At 53.3% G+C, this 13341-nt stretch overlaps 1 protein-coding gene across 1 annotated transcript; it reads right to left on the bottom strand.

Annotated features, from left to right (window-relative positions):
* Window positions 1-1976: 1976 nt before the first annotated feature.
* Window positions 1977-8064, bottom strand: MSX2 (msh homeobox 2). Its single transcript, XM_066277622.1, has 2 exons — window positions 7601-8064; window positions 1977-3688 (listed from the first exon to the last, which is right to left on the bottom strand). The coding sequence occupies exons 1-2, from the start codon at window positions 7998-8000 to the stop codon at window positions 3264-3266; spliced, it is 825 nt and encodes a 274-aa protein (XP_066133719.1). The 5' UTR covers window positions 8001-8064; the 3' UTR covers window positions 1977-3263.
* Window positions 8065-13341: the final 5277 nt, after the last annotated feature.

Genomic DNA, 13341 nt, shown 5'->3' with positions numbered 1-13341 from the left:
CCCCTCTTTCCCGAAAGAAGAGCTTTTTCTGGAAAGTTTCGGATGAAGGCCTTGGAAGTAAGGGGGTGAGTGGATTTGTGGGCCAGGCCTCTGGCAGCACGGGCCAGGGTGTCCAAAGCCAGGCATCTTCTGCTTGACTTCCCAAGGCGCAGCTGCGCGGGTCCTTGGCGAGGCAGGATCCTTCAGGTACCGCAGGCGGTTAGACTGGTCTCGGGAGGCATGGCAAGCCTTTCCACAGCGGGCACCACGGTGACAGCAGGCCGAACCCAGCTCGGGGCAAGGGGTTCGGAGGGGACTTCAGAGCCGGGCGCATTGCGGCCTTACGGGACCTCTCCAGCCGTGGGCTGGGGCCCCTGCAACCCGATTCAGTCCTCAGCTGGCAACCTGTCCGCCCAGTAGCGTTGGGACGCATGCATGTGTTTGAAACTGAGCAACTCTTCTCCTTCTACAGGCCGATTTTTCCTTGGGATTGGGGGCTTTTGGTGTAATATGCAGTCCTCCACCCAAGCAGTCTCTCCAATCCACCTGGCTGGCCAGGCAGGACGACGCCTCCTTTCTCCAAATAGCACACTCTGTTTATCGCGACCCCCTCCGCCCGGGTGCAAACCCAGTCATTACCCAAGCGGGCATCTGCGGATTCCCCACCAGGGCTCAGATCCCCAGAGGCTGCGGGGTCCCAGAGGCGCTGGGAAGGAGGCTTGGTGGACGCAAAGGGGCTAATGGGGGTGGGGGGGGTAGAGGTTTGTGCTTTGGCAAGTGCATCCCCTTAAAAAAAAAGTGTAGTTGTATTCTGGGCTGGGATTAGGGGTTCGGGCTGCAGGAGAGGTTTGGGGCGCTCCGTGGGCTAGCTTGGGAATGGAGCTGTGGAGGGGTGAGAACTCAGCCCCGGCTCGGCTCCGAGGAGATCCTGGGCACGGATCACTTTGCAGTGGGGCTCGGAGACCTCTGAGACCTCCACACTGGGTATCTGGCAGAAAGACAATGTGGGACAAAAAAAGGAGAAACGCCAGGCCTAGTAGGCGCCAGGTGCCATCTTTCCAGCGGCAGTTCCCGCAGCGCCGCCCCGGGCGCTCCGTGCATCCGATGCCTCCATCCTCCATCCATCTATCCATCCATCCATCCGCCACCAGGGTCACGGGAGATTCCCGTTAGACCTTTGAAAGGTGTGATACGTCCGTCCGTCCGTAGCAGCTTCTCATTTGTGCAGCAGAAAGCGGAATTTAAGACGCTTCTCAGCCTCTCCTGATCAGTGCCAATTTATCTTCATAAAGATAACTCGATGCCCAGGCCTGACCCCCCCGCCCTGAATCCAGAGGAAAGAAGCTGGAAAGCAAAGGGGACTCGAATGAACCCCTGTCTCCTCCAGACCTCGGGCAGAGGATCTTGTTTGGCGGCCCTCATCTGGGAAGAGCCAAGGGAGTGCGATCTGATGCCCCCACCCCCAGTGAAAGCATCTATATATTAATAGCTGCCAGCCCCATTTGCAAAGAGTCATAAGTTCCTTCTCCTCAGCTTTTAAGTTTGTTGTTGTTTTGGTAGATGGGACATTTCAAGTTCAAGATTTTCCCTTGATCCTCTACAGAGCACTCAAGATGCTGGCCAGTGCCTCAGCCCCCACCATAGTCTCTCCTAAAACCCTCTTTCCCTGGAGTCTGAAAAACTCCCCTTCTTTTCCAAGAGTAACCCAAGCTGCTGGAGGAAATATTTCCAAGTATTTTGCTATTTTTCAATGGACACCTCCCCCCCCCCCCCCCCCCCCCCCCGGCCTCCTTCCTCAGGCTGAATCTGGCCACAACTCTTGATTGATTCACATTAAAATAATAATAAAAATCACCAGCTTCCTAATCCCCCCACCCCCGGTTTGAGTGGCATTTTTGAGCTAAGCCCAACTAAGAACAGAGAGAGAATGCCTCTTCAAATAATTGAGTTTGGACAGACTTGACTGCAATAAAACAAACGTTTAATTTAATTCGGAATAAGAGATAAGAAATAACTCTTCAATAAAATATATATAAAATTATACAAGACACCCTTTCAAAGGGATAATGTATACTGGTTTGGGGGGTGAGGGGGGAGACCGGTAGGAGGTTGAAATACCAGGGAGCTGTATGGGGCTGTGTGACACCATTTTTACCAAGTCAAAACATGGCTTTACCCTCTGCCCCCAACATGTTAAAAATGTATCAATTTTTCTAATATGTTTAGCACATACAATAGGTAACACACACAGAGGAAGCATGATTTTTTTTTTCCTTTCAGGATCTAGTCATTGTTCAAGAATACTTAGCATATAAGGTAATGGTTACAAGACATTTTTTAAAGCAGAGAATTAACTACACCCCCTCCCCCAAAGAACACTTTTTGCAAAGTGTGAGGATTGACATACCTAGTATATTTCACAGAAAACACCAATTCCTCCCGACAGGCTTTAAGTTTCACTCTCCAATCATTTGAAATGGAGTTAAACAAACAGCCTTAAGAGGAATTAGGAAGTACTTCTGTTTTCCACCTTACCCTGGGCTTGCTCAGTCTTCTCGTTCCCCTTTTATTGATCTAACCCAAAAGAAAGGTAAACCTTTAACAATGTCTTTAGCAACATGGGGGGTGCGGAGGGGGATAAGGCCAAATGCGGTAGTATCTAATTAGTCTTTTCATGCATGGAAGACTTCAAACAACTTTTGTATCCCTGTCACTTGGAGGAATCTCTCCATATCTATATCGCCTATGCACTTTGTGTCTAGTTCTAATATCTGCTTTCCTTAAGCAAAAGCCAATCATTTCATCGAAATCACCAAATTTCAGCCATTAAAAACAAACAAAAAAAATAACGTCTCCCCCTATAAGAGAAAAAAAATGGGGGGGGGGAACGTAAGCAGTCTCTTTTAGGTGCTATAGATAAAAAAAAAGGTATAGATATATGTATATAAATTTTGTCTTTCAAAATAATTTGAATTTTTATGTTTGCTGTATAGAAATGTATTATATTTTCTTCTATATACTCATATATAAAAACCTTCAGAGCCAATCTTTGTGAAAGGAGAGGAGGGCATCTGGAATATGACACCGGAGAAAACAGGACCCCCGTGGTGGCCTGCAGCCTAAGGAAGGAGTTGGAACAGTGTCTGTAGCCCTGTCAGCCCGGCTGCAGAGGGTAGTGGTGCAGGAAGGTAGCAGAGTGCTGGCTTGGTGCTGCCTTCCCGGAGTGGGCGGGGGGAAGCCATGGAGACAAGCATCCCATCATGGAGTCTATCAAGTTGTCTTCCTTAGGATAGATGGTACATGCCGTATCCGACTGGAGTTGCATAGAGTCCGACGGGCGGAATGGGAAGCACAGGTCTATGGAAAGGGTAGGATGCTCCGTATATGGACGCTGCCTGCAGGGGCGAGTTGATGGGGAAAGGGAGGCTGAAGCCAGAGGGCAGCATGGGTTTCGCAGCCATTTTCAGCTTTTCCAGTTCTGCCTCCTGCAGTCTTTTCGCCTTGGCCCTTCGGTTCTGGAACCAGATTTTGACCTGGGTCTCTGTGAGGTTCAGAGAGCTGGAGAACTCGGCGCGCTCCGCGATGGAGAGGTACTGTTTCTGGCGGAACTTGCGCTCCAGCGCCAGGAGCTGGGACGTGGTGAACGGTGTGCGCGGTTTCCGGTTGGTCTTGTGCTTCCGCAGGGTGCAGGTGGTGGGGCTCATGTGTCCTGGAGGCAGAGAGGGAGCGAATTAGCAGAGCAGTGGCCTTCTCCTCAGGTGTATGCGCGCAAGAGGGGGCCACCCTTTTCATCTTTCAAAGAGATACCTGTCAAAACCAGGTGTGGTTTTCTTGAGGGGGTGGGGATGGGGAATAGGGGTGGAGAAGGACCATATTTAAATAAATAAATTGTTTTTGTTTCGTTTTTTTTTTTAATTGAGGCTTTTAACGAAATGGTTGGGAATTGAATGGTGTAACAGAACTTTCTATGTGGGAAACAAACAGTCTTAGACTAATGGAAGTAGAAGACCTTAGAACAGGCCCTTCTACGTCTGGGATCAAAACTCATCTCTTCTGAACTTAATTTCTCTTGTCTTTAAGATGCAGTCTGGGTTCAGAATAATCCTCACTTCCTTCAATGCTGACATCATCACATATAAAAAAGAAAATGAAAAGGATCTCATTTAAAAAGTGGGTCGGTCCCCTCTGTGCATCAGGACAAGTTGGGCTATTGTATCAGCAAACTGACAAAGGTCTGGGGTCAATTAACAGCATCTTGTGATTGGGGAGCAGCCCCACATAGCCACAAACTGCCATAGCTGTCACCCCATCCAGTCTACAGATCATAAAAACTGAACATCATTTTACAGATCTGGATGTGGGCTAGGCGTTTTGGCTGGGCGCTTCTGTATCGTAAACTTGACTAAGGAGGCAGAGAAAAATCCACTGGCCCACAAATGTACATGTCAGGGGAAATCACACCGCCTCGGACTTGAGGGCAGGTGATGACATCTTAGTCATCTCTCCCCAGCCCATGGTTTAGAGCCAATGTGTAAATGATTACTTTGTCGCCAGGATTTGTTATGAGGGAATAACAAGCAACAGAAAGGCACGCCAGCAGCACCCAGACCCCATATTTAAACTGGAGGGGACTGTAGGAAGTCCCAGGACTGGGCACCCTTGTGGTTCCCTAACATCGGCTCACTCTGGGCATCCTTTTCCTCAAGGGGAAGGAGTGGGCAGCTGGGGAACAGAACGCTAAACAATCAATTTGCTGTATTTGGCTTTTATGAGCTATGCTAATTTTCCAAATGTAGCCACAGTAATAACTCCAAGGGACTCGAGGGGAGAATGTCGCATTTCTTGTTTTGTTACTTTGGTGGCCCAAGACAGAGTTTACACTTCATACTTGAGGGTGACAGTGCAAGTCCCAACCCAGCCTCCATTTCCAACAAGAAACGGGATCTGTCCCAGTGTGACACTATTAATCATCACTTTAAGCAACCCAAAAAGAGAAAGGTAGTGATTTTCTGCAATCAAAAAAACAAAACAAAAAAAAAAACACCCCAGAAATCTGGGAGAGGTCTGGGTAAGAAGCCACAACAGAAGTGTAGCTTTTGCATATGCTAATCCCTAAGTAAACCAGGGCACCTGCTCTTTAATTTACAAACAAACTAACCACACCATCACAGACTCCAAGCCCTGTGAAGTCATCAGCCCTCGCGAACCAGGCCCGGCTCCTGGGAGGACCCAGCTGACTCAGCTCAGATACCGAGCACCTATACTGTCTATACTTAATCCTGCTCGTAAGTTTGGAAGCAATTCCGACTCCCAGCACGGTCATCCTGCCTGCTCCTTGGGGCTGCATTTGAATTATGAGATCCAGGGAATGGGATCACACACGTGCATCAAAGCCAAAAATTTAGGAGGCTTCCTCCCAGCCCCCACCCCTCCCACCCCATTTTAAACCAGCCGGAGGAAGGATGCGATTATATACAAAGCAAAACAGCGTTTATCCTACTTCCTCTGAATAACAAAACCAAAGCCTAGGCGGGTGGCTCCCTCCCCGCCCTGGGCTCCCTAGCCAGGAGCTCCTGGGACCCCCAGGCCCCAAGCACAGATAACCCACTTTTTGTTTTAAAATTAACACCTCCCCCCCCCCTTTTTTTTGATCTCCCAATTTTTCTCCTGGGAAGGTCACACCCAGGGCCCAAGCCTGACTTACTGAGACGGGAAGCTAGACTACACTTGGTAACAGGGACATTGACAGCAAGTGGGGGGACGTGCCATCTCAGAACCCGGAGACCTAAGGAAGTGGGACTTCTGACCTCGGGACACCATTCCTAGGAAGGCCCGAAATCTTGATGTGCCTCAGGGCACGTATGGGCCGAGGCCTAGGGGATATATATGTAGGTACTCGATATTCGTCAAAACTACTAAGTTTCTACAAGTTTCTGAGCCTCTTCCTCACCGTCAATAACATGAGTAAATAACACTGATCCCACGGGAAGGTTCAGAGTGAGAGTTTTTAGAACGTCCAGAGCCCCGCCATTCAATGTCCCCCGAATTTCTTTCCGTCAAGCCCAAACTCGGAGGTGTGTTGGTTCCTCCGCACTGGGCTAAAATGTCATCTGCTGCGAGGAGGCCAGCTGCTGCCACCACACAGACCGGTTAAGATAATATGGTTAAAAGTGCTGTAAACCACTGGGTGAAGGTGTGTTTAAATTCTTTGAGTCCTTGGCTCTCCACACCCTTTGAATCTTTTGGAGTTTCGCACAGGGTGGAGAGAGATGCCAGACGGACAGACAGCCACTGCCGCCTAGGTATATGGCCTTGTTTTGTTCACAAAACACCACACACTCCAGTCTTGAGGGCTTGACTGATGTAAACGGAAAAAGATGTGGTTCTCCGGCTTTGGGAAAGGTCCCTCCACAATGCCCCCCCCTCTCTCTATTTTCCCACCTCTCCTGGGGGTACAATGTGTGTACAGAACTCTCTAAAAGACCAGGAGATAGAAGTAAAAGAAGCGAGGGGCGGGGGGAATGTTTTCAAATTGCAAATGATCAAGGGCCAAAAAAAATGGATGCAAAAGTTGGAGGAGATAACAGCTCTCCTGGACCGAACTCTCTGCCCTCCTGTCTCATTGGCAGGAAGCGGGGTGCAGGTGTGTGGGCCTCTGCTTGGTCTCTCTGGGGAGAAGGATCAAAGATGGCCCTCACAACCTACAGAGGAGCAGGGCTTGGTCACCGGTACACCTAGCCAGATTCAGCCATGATCGGTGACTTGCTTCAAGCAAGTTGAGTCCTCTTAAAGTTTGGGTGTCTGAAAAAGGGGGATTAAGCGCAGGTCCCCCGTCTCTGCCTACACTTCGGGGTTCCAGCAAGGATGGCGATCTGGTGAGCATCACTTGGTAAAGCTCTCAAGCGCCGCTGGAATGCTGTTAATTATTACTGTGGGCCAAGAGAGCAGCACCCCGTGCTGCAAACCCCAGCCCGCTCCCAGCGAAGCTCAGGACCCTCGCCAGCGAGGCGCTGGCTGCCGGGGACCGCATTTCTTCCCCGCGCCAAGTCTCTGCCACCTTCCCTCCGGCGGGATCCTGCTTCGACACCCGCGGGACCCACGGAAGATGATCGTTTCCTTCCAAGATCGGGTTAGATTTCGGTTAGCTCATCTTTAAAAGGGAGGGCAACACCTAGCAGCAGGATTGTGAACTTCGACAAGAAGAAGTCAAACACCCCCTTTCACTCCCCCCACCCCAGGCAAGAGACCCCCCTCCCGGTTGGGCAATATTACAAAAGTAAGCGAAGTTCCCCGAAGCGCAGGGCTGGGGGTGAGAGAAAAACGATAAAAACCCAGTTACGGTTCGCCCTCCGCAGACCAACAAGTCCGCCCCGGTGCGCGACGCTTTGCACAGCGAGGGGACCCGGGTCACGCGCTGCGCGGAAGGTACCCACGGGGTGTCCAGGCTGCAGCGGGCGCGCGGACCTCGGGGGGTAACGAAGGGCCCAGAACAGCTGCGCGCCTGCTTCCCGGGGGGCGCAGCGCGAAGCCGGGGTGTCCGCACCCCCCCCCCCGGCCTTGGAAACCAGCCCCCAGCTCCCCCTCCGGTCCCCCCGTCGTCCCCGCGCGGGCGCGCACTCACTCGGCGGCGGCGAGTATCTGCCGGGTTCCTGCATCCACGCCGCCCCGTCTTCCGAACTCTCCGACTTGACCGAGGCCGTCTCGAAGGGCTTGACCAGCGACCCGGGGCTGGGCGCTTCCCGGGCGCCGGGTCCCGGCGGCGGCAGCAGCAGCGGCGGCGGCGGCGGCGGCCGCAGGGTGGCCCCGGCGGAGGCGCTTTCGGTTGGCCGCGGGGACGCCTCCTTGGGCGGCTTCTTGTCCGACATGAGCGCCTCCACGCTGAAGGGCAGGCTGGAGACCTTGACGCGGCGCTCCTCCGCAGCCCCCTCGGCGCCCCCGGGCCCCGGGCCCGGCCCGGCCCCCATCGCCGGGCCCTCCTCATCGGACGAAAACAGGTCATTGCCTATGGACGGAGAAGCCATGACTCCCCTGCCCCACGTAGCTCCCGGCGCGCGACTCGGGTGGCGGCCCCGCAGCGGCGGCTCCAACTTTTTGGGGGGGAAGACGGGAGGGGCGAGCCGGGAGCGAGCTGAGCCTTTCCTCCAAGGGGAAGTGGGAGACTCGGATCAGCCAATCAGCGCGGGCCCTGGCGGTGACGTCACGGACGCTCGCCTCCCATTGGCTCTTCCGGCAGAGGCTGGGGCCTTTCTCCCCCCCCCCCTCCTCCCCCCTGTTTGAAATAAATTAGGAGTTAATTACAGGAGCAGTCAGCAGAGCTGTTATTAGGCGATCCCTCAAGGGTTATAATCACGCCAAAACTGAAAAGTCCGAGGCGTAATTAAGGCCGATTATTTAAAGAGGAAGTTCGCCGAGTCCCATTTCTTCTCTCTTTTGACCCCTCTTTTGAAAAGGTACCCCGTTGTCCGCACGGATCTCACACGCACCCGCCCCCACTTCCAGGACACGTTTCAAGCCTGCAACGGATATTGCAAAAAACATGTATGAGGCGCCTACTATGCGCCGAAGCTGGGCTTAACGTTGCAACTTGAGGAATCGGCACTGAAGGCGAGCCAGCCTCCCTTGCTAAAGGGAGTAGTAACGCGCAGGGCACTTGGACGAGTATTTCGCTCTTAGTAAGTGCTCGAGGGCGTCTGCTAATACCCTAAACCCTCTGCAAGAAGAGGGGTCACAGAGAGCCTGAGAAGTGGTCAGGGGCTGTTCTGCCCCCAAAGAGTTCCGACTGGATACATTCAACCAGTGGTCCCCATTCTTCCACTGTTAAAGCCAGTGCGCTGAGAAACTTGGGAGTCCGCGTGTTTTCCCTGAACCTCGTTTCTGGGCAGCATCCTGCCCAACCTTTCCCTCCACACTGCGCGCAGTATTGTGTGTGCCCAGGAGTTTGTCTGAGCCTGTGTTTGTTATGTGTGTGTGTGTGCCAGTGTTTGCCTTCGAGGGGGAGGAGAGGGAGAAAAAGGCACGATAATATCTAATGCCTCCCTCCCCTCTTGCAAATCCCAGAAATACAGGGTTCCAAGCTTGCACACTCAGGCCTGTGGACCTTTTGGGGAAGCACATTTTTATGCGTTGCACCCGGTTTAGAAAAAGAAGGAAAGAAACATTGATATCTTCACACACACACACACACACACACACACCCCTCTCCAAATTATACCCTGGCTAATTACATCTTGAACCTTAGTGATGACTGTCTTAGTCCATGAGGAAGGGGAGAGCGAGCAAGCTTCAAGTGCAGGGTGGCCTGGGATCTCTGTAGGCCGCTGGGCCAAGACCCAGGGATTCAAATGGCTCTTTCCAGGCCGCAGCTGCTTTTCCCTGTATCTGAACCATTATTCTGCACGTGAGGAGGCAAACAGAAGTCTCCCAGCTCAGGGCCTTGACACAGCACGTGCTGGCTAAAGGGTTCCCAGAGCCTGGGAAGGAAGGGACATTGTTTGTCTGTCAGTACTGAAGTGACCGAGGCTCGGAGGCTCCCTTTCACGTCAAGTCTTAGAAACTTGACCCCTAGACCCACTCACTGCCGCCGGAGCACCTCTCCGATGCCCTGTTTTGTTTCCCTCGCCCCCAAACTTCTGCCTGGAGAGAAGCTGTGCTGAGTCAGGATAACCAGACAGACATTATCTGAATCTCAGAGCGTCAAAACCAGTCTGCGCCGGCCGGCTAATTCAGTGTGATTAGAAATGGTCCTTAAGAGTTAAAAAGTAAAGAAGTCCTAACCATGGCCTTCTGAAACCTCTCTGTTCTTCTTCCACCACCAGAACAAGCACTTTCTTGCTTGCTTGCTTTTTTTCCCCTTTCTTCAACAAAGTGGAAAAGCAGAGAAAGTTAAACAAGAACAACAACTATGAAAGCTATCTGGAGATGCCTGCATTTTCCCCTTAAGTCATACTTGATGATAGTTGGCTTGATATACATCTCAAATACAGTACAGGTAAATCCAGCTTAAGTCCTGTGCCTTCTAGAGGTGCCTAGCAAGGTGCAGGCTCTGTATTTTGGAAGCAAACCTGAAATTCATTTAGACACCTCCCAACCCCCAAACCCCCAGCTGCCACAGCCTACCTACAAAAGGGTTCAACTGTCAGTCGGGCTGTACCAGGCCACTGTTTTTATCACTGTTCCTGCAAACTCCTTGTTAATATGTCAACTTAGGGACAAACAGGCCCATCCCTGAGATATCAAATAAAAATCAATACTGCTAGAGCCCTTTGATTTTGACAGGGAAACTTTTCAGGGAAAAGGAGAAGCCAGGTTCTCCTCACTACTCTAGGATCCTGATGTCCAGACAGAGGAAGAAATTTATGAAGCCAGAAATAGGAAAATACAGAGATTTAAGAAAAAACAACAACAACAACACACAACAACCCTGGTGTTCAAAGCCAGGGTGCCAAACTCCGGCTGTGAATCGGAGAGATGCCTGGGGATGCAACGCTAGGCTTCTGCCCACTTCTTCCCCAGCTCCCTGCTGGAGTGGAAACAATTCTAGAAAGGGGATCACTTCTGCTGGGGAAAAGGGTAGAACCTCAACACAACCCGAACCCTTTCCGGAGAGCCCCATCTGTGCATTTGCTCCTGTGCTGCTGGCTGCGTGTTCAGAACATTTCATTCATCGCTTCTTGGGCCCCTGACCTTGGGCATCTTACTTCGCCTCCCTCAGCCTGCTTTTTAATCTCAAGTGGGAGAGAATAACCCCTACCTGAGAAGGTTCTTGTAGTGATTAAAGGCAATCGGCTACATAAAGTAACTAGAGGGTGCAGGAGGATCAACAAAACAATATTGTATATGAAAAGCAGTAACAGTGTATCGACTGATTTCTCTCTGCCGGAGATCCAAGACCAGGCGCATCGGCAGCCTGTGCGGAGTTCACGGTGGGTTCTTTGTAACGTCTCCGAGGCCAAGAATTTGGCTCGGCCTGAAACGTGTGGAGTCCCTTAGCGGAGGGCTGGCTTTGGTACTTGAGGGACATTCGGTGAAGGCTAGTTGGTGACATACTTGCAGGCAGAAAATTGGGGTTCCTGTGGGAACTCGGTCACCACTAAGGTTCAACTCCGCAGGACGCTTCAGCGCCGGGACCCGTCCTCCAGGTTCTCGTTTGTTCTTCTAACACCCCGCTCTGCGCGGAGATTCTTTTCTCCATTTCACAGATGAAAAGCCCAAGAACTAAAATGTGCTTATTAGTATCTGCCCCAGGTCACGCAGGTAAGAAGTGGGAGGGGGGACCCGGGATCCCCGGGCGCCGCACAGGCCCCTGCGCGTAGACCCGTAGACCCCGCAGTCCTCCACGTTCCCGCGCTCTCCCCGGGCGGTTCGCACCCGCAGGCGCACCGCAGGCCCCCCAGCTAAAACACTCCTTGCAAACCGTGGAGGGCTGCATGCGGACCGCAGCGTTTGCAATCCACAGGACCGATCTCTCGATCCCGGCGGCTAGGGGGAGGCGGGGGAGGGGCGGAGGGGGGGCGCTGTAGACGGGCCAGGGCTGCGGGCAGGCGCCAGGCGCGGGGAGATGAAAGGCGGGCTCCGGGGGAAGGGGCTGCGCCGGGTGACCGGCTCCAGCCGCGCCGGGCGCCCCGCCCCCGCCCCGCCCCGCCCCGGCTGCCCCGGGCAGAGGCGGCTGCCCGCGCCGGAGCCGCGTTAATTGCTCTCGGCCCCGGCACTCAGCCTGCGCGGAGCCGGGACTACCTCGCTCCAGGAGGAATGACAATTCGCCCTAATGGGACAACCTCGCTCCCAGAGGAGTGACAATTCGTCCTAATGGGCCGCTCGTTAGCGGCCTATCCCCTCGAACCCGGGTATCACAAGCAGGCAGACAAGCGGGCGCCAAAGTCCGCCTGGAATTCCGCAAGACCACTCTCCCCCTATCCCCCAAACTCCTCCATTCGCTGTGTGACCTCGGGCAAGAGGCTGCCCCTCTCTGAGCTGATTTTTCTTACCTGTGCTGGGAGGACCGGGACTGGGGAGATGAGTCCTCGGTGGGGCGGGCCTATTCCCAGGCATGAGAGAGCTCACTTTCTGAGTCACAGAGCGGGAAGGGGGAGAAAGCAGGCATTCGGGTTACTGCTTGAGGCTCCCTGGGGGGACGAAGCCCTTGCTTTGTGAAGCTCTGGACAACCAAACCGCTTTTCTAGCTCCTGCCTGCCCACTGAGGTCAGGACCGGGTCCCAGCCTGGACCCGAGAGAAGGGGGCCTTTGCCCAAGCGCTCTGCAGATGACACAAGCTGCGGGAAGCCCGAGCTTTCAGTGACTCCCATTTTACAGATGAACTGGTCGAGGCACAGAACCGAGAGGGGCTGTGGGTGGAGCCTAACTCCACCGGATTGACCCCCTAGGAGAAGCCCACGACAGGGACATCTTGGGGTGGGGTGGGGGGTGAGGGGGAAGAAACGGCTGCGCACGGGGTTCCTCTCAGCCAGTCCGAAGCCCGGAGAGGCGTGAGCCAGGTGTGGGGACTTCCGCTCCTCGTTCCTGGCCAGAGCAGGTGTGAGGGCTGCAGAGGGGACCGAGCCTGGAGCTGGGCTCCTTCTGTAGTCCGTATTCAGACCCAGCCCTACTCCTTAACATATCCCTGCACTGGGAGCGGCAGGAAGTGACCCTGCTCAGAAAACGGGCACCTGAATGAATGCCCAGCCTCCAGGGTGGTTGGTGAGAAACTTTTCCCAAAAAAACCTCCCAGAAGTGCAGGGGGCCGCAGCCGGCACCCACCCACCCTGGGAGGGGCTGTCCCAGTTCTGCCTCCCGAAGCTGTACAGCCTTGAAAGCCTTGAAACGGGGGTGAGGCACCCCACCAGTCTGCACCTCGGTTTCCTCGCCTGTACTCGGGGAGTGTCTAGCATCCAGCAAATATTGCATAGTATTATCATTTCTTAAATCATGATTGATGCCACTATATTTTTTACCTCCCGTTTCAATAGACCTGCTGGACACCACATATCTATGGGGGCTGATGGGTTGGATGATTTGTGGAATGAGACTGCAATTTTTGTTTTTTTTGAGCCTTGTTTGTTTTTTTTTTTTTAACTATGTGAAGTGGACATAACTACCCACCTCTTGAGAAGGAAGCAGATTGGTAGTGCTGTCCAAGGAGGGGAGGGGATTCAGGGAAGAATAAATGGTTTAGATAGACAAACAGAAGTGTCTGCCGCTTCCTGGGCCCCTGGGCCCAGCTTGCTGGCACTCCGCGGCACTGCCCGCGCGGGGAGAGAGAATGCTTCCGGAGCAGGGCCCGGGCTCTGGTGTGTCCGTGCACAGAAGCCCACGGGGCCCCTGAAAGAGGTGTCCAGAAGCTGAGCGACTGCTGTCCTTCTGAAGCAG

Source organism: Saccopteryx bilineata, chromosome 4 (assembly GCF_036850765.1).
Source record: "Saccopteryx bilineata isolate mSacBil1 chromosome 4, mSacBil1_pri_phased_curated, whole genome shotgun sequence".
NCBI lineage: Eukaryota > Metazoa > Chordata > Mammalia > Chiroptera > Emballonuridae > Saccopteryx > Saccopteryx bilineata.
Note: the sequence above shows the minus strand (reverse complement) of the source record. Positions and strands in the feature narration are given on the sequence as shown.

Excerpts from the sequence above, each read along its gene's own strand:
- MSX2 (XM_066277622.1), bottom strand. The coding sequence starts at position 8,000 with ATGGCTTCTCCGTCCATAGGCAATGACCTGTTTTCGTCCGATGAGGAG. Across the intron at positions 3,689-7,600 it reads CAGATACTCGCCGCCGCCGA|GACACATGAGCCCCACCACC; the intron begins GTGAGTGCGCGC and ends CTCTGCCTCCAG.